Raw genomic sequence first — 18,300 nt, 5'->3', positions numbered from 1 at the left:
TATGACCTCACTTAACATAAAAAAACACAAAAAAGGCAAATGTGTAGTAACAAAGTTTATTAGTGATTACCAGGTACCGGAGGTAGGGAAGAAGGGGTTAATGGTGATGGAAATAACACATTGATTAAGGGTAGGGTTGCACAGCCAATTATTGTAATTACCGTCAATAAGTTGTATATCTGTAAAAAGTTGAATTGGCAAAAGTTGTATGATAGATATATTTACAACAATGACAAAAAAAAGAGTAGCTGCTGAGGCTGCTTGTGTACAACCAGAAACCTTATGGTATTTGCTTTCTTGGTTTGGAGGTTTAGGGTCATGTTTCCATGGGACATCCCAGTTAATTGGTCTAATAGCATGTTTAGTGCATCTGTTCTGCCTCCAAGTTTGTTGTGTAGTGCCTGGGGACTTAAAAGCTTGCAAGTAGCCATCCAAGGCACAACGATTGGTCTGTGTTTGCCTGGAGCAATAGAGGAAGAAGGAGCAACAAGAATAGAAGGAGGAAATGGAATATGTGGTTAATTGTCTGCATGAACAACGGCTTCCTTTGCCATGAGACCAGAACTAGATGGTGCCCAGCTATCATTACTGAACATTTTGATCAAAGATTCTATAGCAGAATCCTGATCAAAAGGAGGAAGATATGGAACAGAATTTCAAGTTCTTGTGTACTTCAGATTTCCTGGAGCCGTGAAGGTTGGATGAACCCCTGAATCTATTGCCCTAAGATAATCTTAAAACCAAAAATATCCCCTGAAGCCCAGTTTATTTTAATTAATAAACGCCTGCCTTGAGCAGTATGCTCTTTTAAGAACTATCTGTGTGTGATCAAATTGACAAAACAACTTGAAAGCTTAGATAGGGACTTCAGAGGGGGCAGCGAATTTATGTTAATGGGGGAGGAACAATTCAGAAGAGGAAGGTGAGAATGGTTGCACAACTTGAACAATGTAATCAGTGTCACTCATGTAGAAACTTGAATTGGTGTATGTTTTGGTGTATATATTCTCAACAACAATAACAAAATAAAATAAAAAGCTTTGGGGATTTGTGCAACTTCCCTAATTTTACAATCCTATATAGCTGCTAACTGAAAGGCTGGTAGTTTGAATCCACCAGGATTCCCTACTCTGTCCCGTAGGGTCGCTATGAGTCGGAATCAACTTGACCGCAATGGGTTATACCTCTGTTATCTATACTATCACCCCATCTAGTTCCATCCCATACTTTCTGTTTCCATAGCTCAAACTGTCTTGTGAAAAATCAAAGACTTCAGCCTTCAGTGTGGATTACAACTCAACATAAAAAAACAAAAATCCTCACAACTGAACAGTAAACAATATAATAAACGGAGAAAAGGTTGAAGTTGTCAAAGATTTCATTTTACTTGAATCCACAGTTTCCGTTGGGCAAACATGCTGCAAAAGATCTCCTTAAAGTGTTCAAAAGCAAAGATGTCACTTTGAGGATTAAGGTTCGCCTGACCCATGCCATGGCATTTTCAATTGCCTCATATGCATGCGAAAGCTGGACAATGAAAAGGAAGACCAAAGAAAAATTGATGCCTTCTATTTTTTTTTTGTTGCGTATGTTATGGTGTTAGCGAAGAATATTAATTATACCATGGCCTGACAGAAGAAAAAATAAATCTTGTCTTGGACAGTGTACAGCCAGAATGCTTTTTTAGTAGCAAGATTGGTGAGACTTTGTCTCACTTACTTTGGAGGTGTTATTAGGAGAGACCAGGTCCTGGAGAAGGACATCATGCTTGGTAAAGTAGGTCAGCAGAAAAGAGGAAGACTCTCGATGAGATAGTGACACGGTGGCTGCAACAGTGGGTTTAAACAGCAATGATTATGAGGATCACACAGTACTGGGCAGCGTTTTATTCAGTTGTATATGGGGTGGCTATGAGTCGTATCTGACTCAATAGCACCTGGCATGGATTGATTTGTTTCCCCCAAAAATATTTGTCAACTTGGCTAGGCCGTGATTCCCAGTATTGTGTGGTTGTCCTCCGTTTTGTGATCTGATGTAATTTTCCTGAGTGTTGTAAATCCTAATTTCTGCCTGTGGTTAATGGAGCAAGATTAGGTTATGTTAAAGAGGATTATTAGGGTGGGATGCAACACCCTTACTCAGCTCACAAACCTGATTTGATATAAAGGGAGTTTACCTGGGGTGTGGCCTACATCATTTTTTATCTTACAAGAAGTAAAAGGAGAGAGAATCAAGCAGAGAGGTAAGGATTTCAGTACTACCAAGCAAGAGGAGCCAGGAGCAGAGTGCATCCTTTGGACCCGGGTTCCCTGTGCTGAGAAGCTCCTAGACCAGGGAAAGATTGATGACAAGGAAATTCACCCAGAGCTGACAGAGAGAGAAAGATTTTCCCTGGAGCTGGCATCCTGATTTAGGACTTCTAGCCTTCTAGACTGTGAAAGAATAAATGGTTAAAGCCACCTACTTTTGGTATTTGTGTTATAACAGCACTAGATAACTAAGCAGAATTTAACAACAACAAGCACCTTAGTTACGTTCTGCAAAGTCTCTTCACAGTGGTACCTTGGTTATTGTCTGATTGAACAACCAGGAGGTAGGAATCTTGGGGGACATCTTTAAAGTTCTGCCTGCCATGGAATATTTGAGCTCTTTTTTTTTTTTTGGTTTCCACTGTTGAGTATTATTCTATTTGTATACATATTTTCCTGTTTAATTTGTTGATATATATAAGGTTAGGTTGTGGTAGTTTTTTTTTTTTTTTAATTGCTATTTGTTGTATATACTTAGAGATGTCTTTATAATAAAGGAGGGTCATTGTGTACCCTTGATGCTTATTAGTCTCTTTGTTAGGGAGCGTGGTATGAATGAAGAAGAATGAATTTGTTAGTTACTCCCTGGGATCGCTTAAAAGCATCGGGAGTGATATATTTTCTTTTTAAATGGCAAAGTATTTATTTTTTATTATCTCAGTTTTTTATTTGAGTAAAATAAATTAAAGGTTTAAGTTAATCCTTTGAATTAGTTTTAGCTTTTTTTTTTTTTGAAAGAAATAAACTATGTTTATTTTAAGAACTCACAGTGGTTAAGTGCTCTGCTGCTAATCAAAAAAAAGGTCAGTGGTTCAAACCCACAAGCTGCTCCACAGGAAAAAAATGTGTCAGTTTGCTTCTGTAAAGATTACATCCTTGGAAAACATATGGGGCAGTTCTAGCCTGTCCTGTGGTCCATTAGAGTCAGAATCAATTCAGCGGCAGTGGGTTTTTTTATGGTCAAAATATAAGATTCTAGTGATTTGAAAGTAGTTTTACACTATGACAATTCACAATATAACTAACATTTTTGGCTCTCTAACTTTATTGAACAGCGTTGATTCACACTGACAGCAATAATGATATCATGAGCCAAAATACTTGGCTTAATAAATCCTTTGATCCTGCATAATGCATAGACTCCATTCACGTAAAATGCAATGGGGGTATTTTTGGACTTTTGTGGGCCAAATGACTAACATGTAATTCCAAGTAACAGGAATATCACCTATGTTTCCTGCTATTAGAATTTCTAAGATATAGAAAGAGGATCCTGTCTATTCTTTTCTATTTTTGAGGATATAGGGAAGCCCTTCTTGCCTCTGTGGTCATTTTCGTTACAGTCTCTTAATACTCCATTTGAAACCCCTGTGTCATACTTTGCTTTTTAGCTTCAAAGAAGTATAATTTTGATCATAATTGAAATAGATCTCCTTCAGCTTGGTTTTTAGTGATTAATAGTGAAAACATTCAAATTTTAGCAGAAGAGATTTAAGTATAGTAATAATAAAATTAAGATTCTTTGTTTAGGATTCTATTTTTCGTGAAGTACAGCAAAGGAGAAAAAGCACAGATGAATTGTCTTGAATGGAATTAGCAATTAGCAGCTGGGTGACCTGACAAGATGTATTTCTTTGAGTCTTAGTTTTCTTGTTCATATAATGCTTTTTGTTTCTGAGGATTGTTGTATGGATTAGACAGCAGATAAATAAATATTACCTGGTATAATAATAAGCATAGAGTAGGTGATGAATAAATGAGATCTATTCTATTCTGTTTCCAAACTATCTGTGGATTGAGGGTTTTTTTTTTTTTTTGTAATAGAATTTTTTTTTTTTAAATAATACTTTTTTTTTTTTTGGTGAAAGTTCGCACAGCGAATTAGGTTCCTGTTCGACAATTCCTACACAAATTTTTTTGGTGACATTAGTTAGATTTTTTACAATGTGTCAGCTTTCTCTTTAATTGCATTCTGGTTGTTCCGTTTCCAGTACTCCAGTTTCCCTGCCTCTTTGTCTTTTCATCTTTGCTTTAGAGTAATTGTTGAGCTTTTGGTTTCATATAGATGTTTTTTGTAATAGAGCACCATACTCACAGGCAATATCCTTTTTTGGGGTAACAATCTGTTATTTTACTAAAAGGTGACCTCAGGGGATATTTTTGGTTCAAGGTTTAAAGAGTACTTCAGGGCAGTAGTCTCAGGAAGTCCCCTAGTCTTAACTGGCTCAGTAAGTCTGGGCTTTTTAAGAATTTGAGTTCTGTTCTGCATTTGTCTCCCGTTCTGTCACGGTTCATCTGTTGTGGCCATGATCAGAATGTTAGGTCGTGGTAGCCCGGCACCATTTAGTTCTTTTGTTCCCCTGTGGTTTGAGTTTTATCCCTGTTTTACTGTTTAGAAAACTGATGCACAGTGCATTCGAGATTTGTATAGGGTCACTCATCTAACAGAGATAAGCTGACAGTTAGGTATTTCTGTCTCTAAATCACACTTTTTTTTTTTACTTTTTATACCGCTTGTTTCCCCCTTAATGCATTGACATAAGAAATAACTTTTTATATTATGACAATGGAATTGGTTACGCAGATTCCCCATGTGCATGGCACAGAATAAATACTTCGCTATCATATGAACTAATGAATGAATGAAGAGATGTATAGTTGGGGTTCGTCTTTTCTACTAAGGAGAAAATTCTATATTGAGACCGCAGTGCTGGCTGTGTGTTTCTTTATCTGTTAAATGTGGTTATCAGGGTGTGCATCTCGTACATAGGGTTGTCATAATAATTAGATGGTATCATAAATGTAAAGTATTTAGAAAAGATGCCTGACACACTAAGCACTTAATGAATTTAGCTCTTAACGTTAGTGAATGTGTTTAGGTGAAAAAATTTTAATATATATGGGATTATAATTTACTTAGGTAAAAATTAGGTACTGTATATAATAGAGCATGAAATTCGTTTTAATAGAGTCTTCTTCTGAGGCATGTTGCTTTTTATTTTTAATGTCCTTAATATATCTTTAGGACTGAAAGAATTGTCTCCACTTCCTCTAAATCTCAAACGTTTATACAGAGAGACGCTAGAAATTGAACCCATCTTGATTATTATTTCCCCGGGAGCTGATCCTTCTCAGGAACTTCAAGAACTTGCTAATGCTGAAAGAAGTGGAGAGTGTTATCACCAGGTTGGTTCTCAGTGCTCTGCTGTTTTTTACTACTGATATTGTTCCTCCTGCCATACTTGACCTATTAGTGAAATGAGCATATTTGCTGTGGTAGGCCACATAATAGCCCCCCAAAGGTATCTACATCCTAGTCCCTGGAACCTGTGAAGAGACTTTGCTGATGTGATTAACTTAAGGATTTTGAGATGAGAAGATTATCCTGGTATGTGGGGAAACCTAATATCTCAAGAGTGTTTATAAGAGGAAAGCAGGAGAGTCAGAGTGAAGGAAGGAGATGTAATGACAGAAACACAAGTCAGAGAGAAGAGAAGCTGCTATGCTGCGGGCTCTAAGATGGAGAAAGAGGATCACAAGCAAAGGGATGTAGACAGTTTCTAAATGCTGGAAAAAAACAAAGAACAGATTCTTTCCCAGAGCCTCCAGAAACACAGCCCTGTGGCATTCTCATTATTTTTAAACCCAGTCACTTTGACTTTTAGACCAATAACACTTCTGATAATAAATGTGTGTTGTTTTACAGCACTAAATTTGTGGTAATTTGTTATAGCAGCAAAAGGATGCAAATACATTTGCATACATTTTGAGAATAATTTTAAAATTTTCCTTGGTTATTTTTACAAGTCACAGTAATGTTTACTTGCAAAAACTCAGGAGAAAGAAATATATTTTCTTGAGTAAATTTGGCTAATAAAATACAAAATTTTCCTGAAGTAAATTTAAGAACTTTTTTCTTCAAATTGACTTCTTTTTCCAATTCAGTTTGCATGCAAGTTTACAATTTTAATGTATTAATGTACCCTCAGTTTTTCGATAGGTTTACAAATAAACCTTGTTCATGGGTAAAATAATTAGTAGTAATTAAAAAATAAATATTTCATAGCAACCAGAAATTAAAAATCTCATAAGGAACAATGTAAGTGGAAGATAGCAGACAATCGAGACTGCGAGGCTCAGGTGTGCAGGTCTTGCACTTCTTAACTCTAGGGAGCATCATTCAGATCACAGTTATAATAGATTGGTATATTCATTAGGACAATTTTCAGTTGTCAGTAGGGTGTCTTGAGGATGGAGAACCTTTTTCTACAGGTCGTACCAGTCAACAGTGACTTTGGCAGAAAGATTAAAAATGCATAGTTTACATACTAAACTTTTCATTACTTATCATTCTTGGAGAAGATAATTAATTCTTGGTATTAGTTTGGCTTTTCTTCAAAACTTGATATTAAATCCAGTTAGGAAAGTTTAGAGATTATTGTAGGTTTACCTAATTATTAAAAAGCAGTAGAACATTATTTTTTCATTCCAAATGCTTGTGTTTTCAACTTACACGGCTATGTAAGGTATATCTCAGAAAGGTTCTAGAAGCTGTGAATTATTTCCTTTTTCTTCCCAAGTGGAAATTAAAAATTGTTTTAACAGTATCTTACATTAATTTAATATGAATTTACTGTATCTTCTAAACTTTTAGGAAGGTAGTCTCTTGTGTATTCATAGTAGGTTTTACTATTAGAACGTCTGGAGTTGTGTGTACTAGACTTAAAAAATTGTTTAATATAGTAAAACCTTTTGATTTGGACAGATTTTTAAATCATTCTCCTTTATTTTTTTAAAAAATATTTGCTATGCTGAATGTGTATATATATATATATATATATATATACACCTTTTTAATGCAATAAAGCTATTTTTTTCTTGACATTTTCCTATTGTGCTTTTTAAAACTATTTTTTCTACCATAAATGTTTTCTTCTTAAGTTTTCATGTACCTTCAAGCTATTTTTACAGTTTATGCATTTTCAAAATTTTTGAGTTGTTTTGTTACTATTTTAGTTCAGCAAAATACATTTCCTTTCTTTTCCTCTAATTCTGTTGTCGTCTATGCATTCATATTTTTTTGTGTCTTAATAATGACAAAATACTGCTTTGAATTATATAACGTTTCAGAAAATTTTGTAGACAATTCAGCAGTATTTGTTTCATCTCTCCTATTTGCCTAGTTCCTCGTTAGACCTTGAAAATTGAAAAATAACAATATACTAGTATTTATTACCTCTCTGTTACATCCTTTAATATGCAATGAATCAGATATGGTTCCTATTCTCAAAGACTTTAAAGTCTAATTCAGAAAACAAGTCAGTGTTTGTAAAAATCAGGTGAAAACAATGAAATGCTCTGTTGCACATGTTATGAAAAATAAATCACTGTGGTTTGAAGTAGTCTACAGCAGTGCCTTTCAAACTGTTTTGGTCATGTACATAGTATAGAATTTTGAGCTAGGGCACCCAATATATGTATACTTGTAAATGATATATAACCCATTGCCGTTGAGTTGATCCCGACTCCTAGCGACCCTATAGGACTGCCCCGTAGAGTTTCCAAGGAGCGCCTGGTGGATTCGAACTGCTGAGCCTTTGGTTAGCAGCCGTAGCACTTAACCACTATGCCACCAGGGTTTCCAAATGATATATAGAGATACATAATTATAAATATAAAAATATGTGTAGACACAGATACCACCGTACTGATATGTGAGTATTATATAAGTTATTATTAAAAAACATATGGAAGAGTTTAGACTTGATATGGTAAGTAGCGTGTAGCTATTTTATACTCTTGACTAACACTTTCATAGAATCTTAAGATTAAGTCATCACATAGTCTAAGCTTTCAAATAGTAGAGAAATCTTATGTACTGAATCTGTTCTCTAGGGCTATTCAGCACATCTGCTTGAATGTTTTCAATTATTGGAAGTTTTCTATTCATAAAGTGGCCTGTTCCACTACATAAAGTGCAGCTGGACGTTAGGAATTGGAAAAATTGATACAGAGTTTCAGTGAGAGATCAAGATTCATCTTCTCTCTCTTACTCTTTAGCTCTCTCATCTCTTTCACATCTTGTTCTCTCTCCCCTCCCTCCATATCTCTCTGAGAAGCGAAAGAGGAGCAAAGAGCGAAGGCCAGATTCTTGGGGACCACCAACATCTTAGGTTTTACTAGATAAAGAAGAGCCAGGAAATTACACAGAAAAAGTACCAGTAGCTTGATGGCCAAATATGTGCAGTGTTGGAGTAATCAAAAGAGAAGTAAATTTCGAGGAAGTGGTAGTATCGTAGTATTGATGTTAAATCCCGTAAAGATATCAGTGGGACCACAGTGGTTAAGAGCTTGGCTGCAGACTAAAAAGTCGACAGTTCAAATTCACCAGCTGCTTCTTGGAAACCCTATGCAGCAGTTCTACTCTGTCCTGTAGGGTTGCTATGTGTTAGAATCGACCCAACGGTAACAGGTTTTATAGTTATAAAAAATATTAGCTGTCTAAACGGGTCAGTGTTGATGTTTGAGAGGGCAAGAGTTGTGAGAAATAGTGGGATGAGGAACAAAAGACTATTCAATAATTTTTTTTCATTTTTGTAGTTTTTAATGGAAGTTGTTTATAAGATTATTTTACTCCTGCATCTTAATTGTTTCTTCCTTATTTTTGCCCTTTTCCTTTCCTGCTTGGTGAGACTTGACTTCACGTTCAAGGATCTTTTTGCAGCTTGTTGGTCCAGTGATAACCACCTTGCTGGGCTTAATGCCTACATGGAGAGTTGTGCCATGAGCTTTATCTCACAGCTCCTGCTCAGTTAGGTGACATATTTCCTCCTGTAAACCTGGACTACTTTGCCAGTTTGCTGACCTTTGTAGTATCCTTGCACAATCTGAACTTCATCATCCTTTTGGATGAGTGAACGTTGTATTTCTGTCACAATTCCTTGGAAAGAGGGGAAGACATAATCTTTCTGTGAATGTGGGAAGATGCATTGAAATGCCGTTTATGTTTTTTACTCCGGTCAGAAGTCACAAAGGTATTGAACTTCATTTTGGCCACTGCTGCTTCAGCGATGGCCACAAAAGGGAAAAAAGTATTCACTAATTCTTTCTATTATATTATTCTATATTTGCAAGCCTATAATGAGAATACATTTTTAACAAATAGAAAAAATATACTTTAAAAACCTACCCTTGATGTAAGGACAAAAACAAGACAGTTACAGAACCCATTGATAGCAGAGTCCATATCTGTTATTAAAAGTTTAGAACCCTGATTACAATAATTGAGATAGTTCAGGATAATTTTGGCAGGATAATTTTGAGTCTCTTCTAATGTAACGTGTCAACATCTTAGGAAATCTATATGGGTTCTTTTTTTTTTTTTTTACAGGTTGCCATGGGTCAAGGTCAAGCTGACTTAGCAGTTCAAATGCTAAAAGAATGTGCCCGTAACGGAGACTGGCTGTGTTTGAAGAACTTACATCTTGTAGTATCTTGGCTGCCAGTTCTGGAAAAGGTAGATTTATATAAATGTGTTACAGATGATATGTAATACATTCACTTGTTTTGTTAAAGAACCAGTTTCATTATAAATTCAGCTATATCATAAGTGTATTGTTTCTTTTACTTTTGTTTTTAGATGTGCTAACTCAAAGCACAATTTTATATGAACTTTTACATTTTAAAATTATTGGTTATAGGTACATTTTATAATTTTTTATAATTTACAATTTTAAGCAAGTTCAGCATTTTTTGCCATTTTCTTCATCTTTTTACATCAGTATATTTCATATGATATTAGTGCATGTTAGTGTGAGACATAGATTACATTTATTAAAATAATTTTTAGACTTCACTGTCTTTTAGAGGTATCACAGTTTCTTTTGTCATTCACTCATTCATTCAATCATTCAGTCCATAGACATAGAGTACAGAAAAAAGCCTGGAATTCTGCTAGATGCTGGTTACAAACAATTTTTTCATGCTCTCAAGGAACTTAATTTAGAAGAGACATATCACATTAATGAATAACTATACTGTAGTATGATGAAAACTATGAAAGAGAATTTATAAAACATCATGGAGTGATTAATCCTGCTTGCATTAGTGGTAGCCAAGATTTCGAGAAGATATTCCTAAAACATGATATTTAAATTGTATTTTGACAGATAAGTAAGAATTTATTGGGTTACAAAGAGAATCATAGGTAGAAGGAATATGCTCAGTAATGATACAAAAGCATAAAATCCGTGGTTGAAGCTTATAGTATGTGGGGGATGGGTAGATGAATTTGTGTGATGAACTTTTTTAGGATACTAATAAAAATTATCAATAAGGGAATTGATTTCATTATATAACCTGTGAAAGCATGAACTGATGCAGTGAGAACCTGGAGACCTGAAGACAGCTGGTAGTTTAGGCATAGCAATTATTGCCAACATTTAGTTAGTATTTACTGTGTGCCAGAGACTGTTGTAAGTGCTTTACACCAAGCTCTCGGCTGCTAATTGAAAGGCCAGTGGTTTGAACCCACCAGCCACGTCATAGGGTCTCTAAGAGTCAGAATTGACCCGAGAGCAACAGGTTTTTGGTTACCTCATTCTAATACCAAAACCCCACTGCCGTCGAGTCAATTCTGACTAATAGCAACCCTATAGGACAGAGTAGAATTGCCCGCATAGGGTTTCCAAAGAGTGGCTGGTGGATTCAAACCATAGCACTTAATCACTGTGCCACCAGGGCTCCTGGTATGAGATAGGTACTTCTGTTACCCTTGCTTAAAGATGAAGTCATAGAGCCCAAACCCACAGCAAATAAGTGGTACAATTCGAATTTCACCCCAGTTAGCCTGGTTCCCACACTTTTGTCCACTACACTAAGCTAGTGGCTATTTTCATGCAATAGAGAAGATGAAAATTAAGAGGAAATATATCAAAACTTCAAGACATTTACTAAAATGTCATAAAAAAGAAAATTAGTTTGTTAATAATAGAGTGATAAAATGGAAAATTTTTGTGTGTATATGTGTATTTAGGAAACCCTGGTAGCGTAGTGGTTAAGAGCTGTGGCCGCTAACCAAAAGGTCAGCAGTTTGAATCCACCAGGAGCTCCTCGGAAACTCTATAGGGTGGTTCTACTCTGTCCTATAGGGTTGCTATGAGTTGGAATGGACTCGACAGCAACAACTTTGGTTTTTTTTTGGTTTGGTGTGTATTTAAGTAGATTTTTGTTACTGTTGTTTTTGTAAACAAGGAATTGAATACCCTTCATCCTAAAGATACCTTTCGTCTTTGGCTCACCGCAGAAGTTCATCCCAACTTTACTCCTATTTTACTACAGTCAAGTTTGAAGATAACATATGAGGTAAGAAGAGAGTAAATTTGAATCACTGGTTGTATGAGTCCACTAATGTGTACATGCCTTATAGAGCTCTATGAGCAACCATCTAGACAAAAACTGCCTTTTATATTTAGATGAGCTATAATATATATGAATTATAGCATAAAATTGTATTTATAAGAATACATTTAAATTTTCATTTTATATTTTATTTTTGTCATTTGTTTTTTACATAGCCAAGTTAGATTTTCAGTGTTTTCTTTCATCCATCCATCCATCCATCCATCCATCCATCCATCCATCCACCCACCCACCCACCCACCCACCCACCCACCCACCCACCCACCCACCCACCCATCCATCCATCCACCCACCCACCCACCCCATCCACCCATCCACCCATCCACCCACCCTAATATGTGATGCTAGACAGATCCTCCCCAAAACCTGATGTGTTCAAAAGTATATATGAGTGTGATGCTATTATATAATTTGAAAATGTCATAAAAAAAATTAGTGACAAACTGTATTTAAATTTTTTAAAACTAGTAAAGGAGGTTCTGTTAGTGTTGTCCCTCAATTTGCTGCCACTTTCCTGTTTTATATAAACTTTTTCTGAAGGAAAAAAGTCATTTTATTAGCCTAGTGTTTCCAACTACCTGTTATTTTAGGTCATAGTTCTACTCTTATTTTTCATCTGGAAGTAAAAGGGTTAGGATTAATCTAAGAATTAAAAAATGATTTAATATTTGGAAGTATAGTGTTGACGGAATAACATTAAAAAGTTGAGTAAGGAAAACCTTTTTCTGAATCTTCTCCAGCTACTCTCCCGTATGTTCTTTGAGTAAACTATATTCTAGAATTGCCTTGTAAGAGCCATGAGGGTAGGGGCTATTTTTTATCTCCCTTTTTTCTTTTTTTTTCTAATACTTTTTATTGTGCTTTAAGTGAAAGTTCACAAGTCAGTCTTTCACACAAAAACTTGTTGCACCTTGCTACATCCTCCCAATTACTCTCCCCCTGATGAGACAACCCACTCTCTCCCTCCACTCTCTCTTTTCGTGTCCATTTCACCAGCTTTTAACGCCCTCTACCCTCTCATCTACCCTCCAGGCAGGAGATCCAACATAGTCTCAAGTGTCCACTTGATCCAAGAAGCTCACTGCTCACCAGCATCCCTCTCCAACCCATTGTCCAGTCCAATCCATGTCAGAAGTTGGCTTCAGGAATGGTTCCTGTCCCAGGCCAGCAGAGAGTCTGGGGGCCATAACCACCAGAGTCCTTCTAGTCTCAGTCAGACCATTAAGTCTGGTCTTTTTATGAGAATTTGGGATCTGAATCCCACTGCTCTCCTACTTCTTCAGGGCTTCTCTGTTGTGTTCCCCATCAGAGCAGTCATCGGTTGCAGCCAGGCACCATCTAGTTCTTCTGGTCTCAGGATGATGTAGTCTCTGGTTCATGTGGCCCTTTCTGTCTCTTGGGCTCATAATTGCCTTGTGTCCTTGGTGTTCTTCATTCTCCTTTGATCCAGGTGGGTTGAGACCAGTTGATGCACCTTAGATGGATGCTTGCTAGTGTTTAAGACCCCAGACGCCACTCTTCAAAGTGGGATGCAGAGTGTTTTCTTAATAGATTTTATCATGCCAGTTGACTTAGATGTCCCCTGAAACCATGGTCCCCAGACCCCTGCCCCTGCTACAGTGGCGTTTGAAGCATTCAGTTTATTCAGGAAACTTCTTTGCTTTTGGTTTAGTCCCGTTCTGCTGACCTCGCCTGTATTATGTGTTGTCTTTCCTGTCACCTAAAGTAGTTCTTATCTACCATCTAATTAGTGAACACCTCTCTTCCACCCTCCCTCCCTCTCCCCCTCCTAACCACAAAAGAATGTTTTCTTCTCAGTTTAAACTATTTCTCAATTTCTTAGAATAGTGGTCTTATACAATATTTGTCCTTTTGCAACTGACTAATTTCACTCAGCATAATGCCTTCCAGGTTCCTCCATGTTTTGAAATGTTTCATGGATTCATCATAGTTCTTTATTGATGCGTAGTATTCCATCGTGTGAATATACCATAATTTACTTATCCATTCATCCGTCGATGGGCACCTTGGTTGTTTCCATCTTTTTGCTGTTGTAAACAGTGCTGCAATGAACATGGGTGTGCATATATCTGTTTGTGTAAATGCTCTTATTTCTCTAGGATATATTCCAAGGAGTGGGATTGCTGGATTGTATGGTAGTTCTATTTCTAGCTTTTTCAGAAAGCGCCAAAATGATTTCCAAAGTGGTTGTACCATTTGACATTCCCACCAGCAATGTATTAGTGTTCCAATTTCTCCACAACCTCTCCAACATTTATTATTTTGTGCTTTTTGAAATAATGCCAGCCTTGCTGGACTGAAATGAAATCTCATTGTAGTTTTGATCTGCATTTCTCTAATGGCTATTGATCGTGAACATTTCCTCATGTATCTGTTACCTACCTGAATGTCTTCTTCAGTGAAGCATCTATTCATATCTTTTGCCCATTTTTTAACTGGGCTATTTGTCTTTTTGTAGTTGAGTTTTTGCAGTATCAGGTAGATTTTAGAGATCAGGCGCTGATCAGAAATGTCATAGCTAAAAACTTTTTCCCAGCCTGTAGGTAGTCTTTTTACTCTTTTGGTGAAGTCTTTGGATGAGCATAGGTGTTTGATTTTTAGGAGCTCCCAGTTATCTAGTTTTTATTCTGCATTCTTAATAATGTTTTGGTGGCATAGTGGTTAACTGCTACGGCTGCTAACCAAAGAGTTGGCAGTTTGAATCCGCCAGGTGCTCCTTGGAAACTCTATGGGGCAGTTCTACTCTGTCCTATAGCGTCGCTATGAGTCGGAATCGACTCGACAGCACCGGGTTTGGTTTTGGTGTTTGGTATACTGTTTATACCATGTATTAGGGCTCCTAACGTTGTCCTTATTTTTTCTTCCATGATCTTTATCGTTTTAGATTTTACATTTAGGTCTTTGATCCATTTTGAGGTCGTTTTGTGTATGGAGGGAGGTATGTGTCTTGTTTCATTTGTTTGCAGATGGATATCCAGTTATACCAGCACCATTTGTTAAAAAGACTGTCTTTTCCGCATTTAACTGTTTTGGGGCCTTTGTCAAATATCAACTGCTCATATGTGGATGGATTTATGTCTGGATTCTCAATTCTGTTCCATTGGTCCATGTATCTGTTGTTGTACCAGTACCAGGCTGTTTTGACTACTGTGGCGGTATAATACGTTCTAAAATCAGGTAAAGTAAGGCCTCCCACTTTGTTCTTGTTCTTCAGTAATGCCTTAAGTATCCAGGGCCTCTTTCCCTTCCATATGAGGTTGGTGATTTTTTTCTACATCTCATTAAAGGATGTCGTTGGGATTTGGATCAGAATTGCATTAAATGTATAGATCGCTTTTGGTAGAATAGACATTTTTGTAATGTTAAGTCTTCCTATCCACGAGCAAGGTATGTTTTTCCACTTCTGTAAGTCTCTTTTAGTTTCTTGCAGAAGTGTACCGTAGTTTTTTTGTATAAGTCTTTTACATCTTTGGTAAGATTTACTCCTAAGTATTTTATCTTCTTGGGGGCTACTGTAAATGGCATTGATTTGGTGATTCCCTCTTCGATGTTCTTTTTGTTGGTGTAGAGGAATCCAACTGAGTTTTGTATGTTTATCTTGTATTCTGATGCTCTGCTGAACTCTTCTATTAGTTTCAGTAGTTTTCTTGAGGATTCCTTAGGGTTTTATGTGTATAAGATCAAGTCATCTGCAAATAGAGATACTTTTACTTCTTCCTTGCCAATCTGGATGCCCTTTAATTCTTTATCTAGCCTAATCGCTCAGGCTGGGACTTCCAGCACAATGTTGAAGAAGAGTGGTGATAAAGGGCATCCTTACCTGGTTCCCGATCTCAGTGGGAGTGTTTTCAGGCTCTCTCCATTTAGGGTGATGTTGGCTGTTGGCTTTGTATAAATGCCCTTTATTATGTCAAGGAATTTTCTTTCTGTTCCTATTTTGCTGAGAGTTTTTATCATGAATGGGTGTTGAACTTTGTCAAATGCCTTTTCTGCATCAATTGATAAAATCATATGAGTCTTTTGTTTTATTTATGTGGTGGATTACATTAATTGTTTTTCTAATGTTGAAGCATCCCTGCATACCTGGTATGAATCCCACTTGGTCATGGTGAGTTATTTTTTTGATATGTTGTTGAATTCTATTGGTTAGAATTTTGTTGAGGATTTTTGCATATAATTTTCTTTTCTTGTGGTGTCTTTACCTGGTTTTGGTATCACGGTTATGGTAGGGCGTCATAGAATGAGTTTGGGAGTATTCCGTCCTTTTCTATGCTCTGAAATACTTTTGTAGTAGTGGTGTTACCTTTTCTCTGAAAGTCTGGTAGAACTCTGCAGTGAAGTGGTCAGGGCCAGGGCTTTTTTTTGTTGGGAGTTTTTTGATTACCTTTTCAATCTCTTTTGTTATGGGTCTATTAATTTGTTCTACCTCTGTTTGTGTTAGTTTAGGTAGGTAGTATGTTTTTAGGAATTCATCCACTTCTTCTAGGTTTTCAAATTTGTTAGAGTACAACTTTTCATAATAATCTGATGTGATTCTTTTCATTTTAGTTGGGTCTGTTGTAATATCACCCATCTCATTTGTTGTTCCAGTTATTTTCTTTCTCTCCTGGTTTTTTTTTTTTTTTTTTTTTGTCAGCTTGGCCAGCGGTTTATCAAGTTTGTTGATTTTTTCAGAAAAACAGCTTTTGTTCTTGTTAATTCTTTCAATTGTTTTTTTGTTTTCTATTTCATTTAGTTCAGCTCTAATTTTTATTATTTGTTTTCTTCTGGTGCCTGTGGGTTTCTTTTGTTGCTCTCTTTCTATTTGTTCAAGTTGTAGGTACAACACTTTGATTTTGGCCCTTTCTTCTTTTTGGATGTGTGCATTTATTGATATTATTTGGCCTCTGAGCACCACTTTTGCTGTGTCCCAAATGTTCTGTTAGGAAGTGTTTTTCTTCTCATTGGATTCTATGAATTTCTTTATTCCATCCTTAATGTGTTCTGTAATCCAGTGTTTTTTATTTCTTTTCCCTGTTATTGATTTCCACTTTTATGGCCTTATGGTCAGAACAGATGCTTTGTAATATTTAAATGTTTTGGATTCTGCTAAGGCTTGCTTTATGACCTAATATGTGGTCTATTCTGGAGAATGTTACATGCGCACTAGAAAAGAAAGTATATGTGTTGGGTGTTGGGTGGAGTGTTCTGTACCTGTCTGTAAGGTTGAGTTGTTGATTGTGGCTTTTAGATCTTCCGTGGCTTTATTGAACTTCGTTCTAGATGTCCCGTCCTTCACCAAAAGTGGTGTGTTGAAGTCTCCTGCTATTATTGTGGAGCTATGTATCTCACTTTTCAATGCTGTCAGAGTTTGTATCTTGTAGCCCTGTCATTGGGTGCATAAATATTTAATATGGTTATATCTTCTTGGCGTATTGTCCCTTTAATCATTATATAGTGTCCCTCCTTATCCTTTGTGATGGATTTCACTTTAAAGTCTATTTTGTCAGAAATTAATATTGCCACTCCTGCTCTTTTTTGATTGTTGTTTGCTTGATATATTTTTTTTCCATCCTTTGAGTTTTAGTTTGTGTCTCTAAGCCTAAGATGTGTCTCTTGTCAGCAGCATATAGACGGATCTTGTTTTTTAGTCCATTCTGCCACTCTCTGTCTCTTTATTGGTGCATTTAGTCCATTTACATTCATGGTAATTTTGGATAGGTATGAATTTAGTGCTATCATTTTGATGTCTTTTATTGTGTGTTGTTGACAGTTTCTTTTTCCCTCTTCATGTTATGTGCCAAGTAGATTTTCTTTATATATTGTCCTTTCCTTATATTTGTTGTTGTTGATTTTTTTTCTGCTGAGTCTCTATTTTTTTCTTGTATTTTATTTTGGTGAGTACGATAGTTTGTCTCCTTTGTGGTTACCTTATTATTTACCCCTATTTTACTAACGTTAAACCTAACTTTTATTTCTTTTTATCGCTGTATCTTCCTCTCCATATGGAAGGCGTATGATCACATTCATTCCTTAGTCTCTCTTTATTATTCTAATGTTGTCTTCTTTTACATAATAACATCGCCGTTACCCTGTTTTGAGCTTTTTTTTTTTTGTAATGTTGCTTTGTTTGTTTGGATTTCCCTGTCTGGGCTGACTTCTGGTTGCTCTGCCCAGTGTTCTAGTCTTGGGTTGATACCTAGTATTGATTTTGTAACCAAAGAACTCCCTTTAGTATTTCTTGTAGTTTTGATTTGGTTTTTATGAGTTCCCTGAACTTGTATTTAACTGGAAATGTCTTAATTTCACTTTTATATTTAAGAAACAGTTTTGTTGGATATATGATTCTTGGCTGGCAATTTTTATCCTTCAATTTTTTATATGTCATCCCATTTCCTTCTTGCCTGCATGGTTTCTGCCAAGTAGTCCGAGCTTATTCTTATTGACTCTCCTTGATAGGTGACTTTTCCTTTATCCCTCGTTGCTCTTAAAATTCTCTCTTTATCTTTGGTTTTGGCAAGCTTGATTATAATATGTCGTGGTGACTTTCTTTTAAGATCTACCTTATGTG

At 36.3% G+C, this 18,300-nt stretch overlaps 1 protein-coding gene and 1 pseudogene across 4 annotated transcripts in view; one reads left to right on the top strand and one right to left on the bottom strand.

Annotated features, from left to right (window-relative positions):
* DYNC2H1 (dynein cytoplasmic 2 heavy chain 1) overlaps positions 1-18,300 on the top strand; it is a 412,907-nt gene that overhangs the window by 199,636 nt on the left and 194,971 nt on the right. For 3 of the 4 annotated variants that reach the window (XM_049889447.1, XM_049889448.1, XM_049889446.1), the window contains exons 76-78: positions 5,335-5,495; positions 9,700-9,825; positions 11,562-11,672. In XM_049889447.1, the coding sequence (XP_049745404.1) occupies positions 5,335-5,495; positions 9,700-9,825; positions 11,562-11,672 (398 nt within the window). Of the gene's footprint in view, positions 1-5,334; positions 5,496-9,699; positions 9,826-11,561; positions 11,673-18,300 lie in introns of those variants that run through there. The other variant, XM_049889451.1, reaches the window with a different exon arrangement.
* Positions 8,940-9,357, bottom strand: LOC126078733 (60S ribosomal protein L26-like; annotated as a pseudogene).

Source organism: Elephas maximus, chromosome 7 (genome assembly GCF_024166365.1).
Source record: "Elephas maximus indicus isolate mEleMax1 chromosome 7, mEleMax1 primary haplotype, whole genome shotgun sequence".
NCBI classification, from domain to species: Eukaryota; Metazoa; Chordata; class Mammalia; order Proboscidea; family Elephantidae; genus Elephas; species Elephas maximus.
This window is presented reverse-complemented; position numbering and strand designations above follow the sequence as displayed.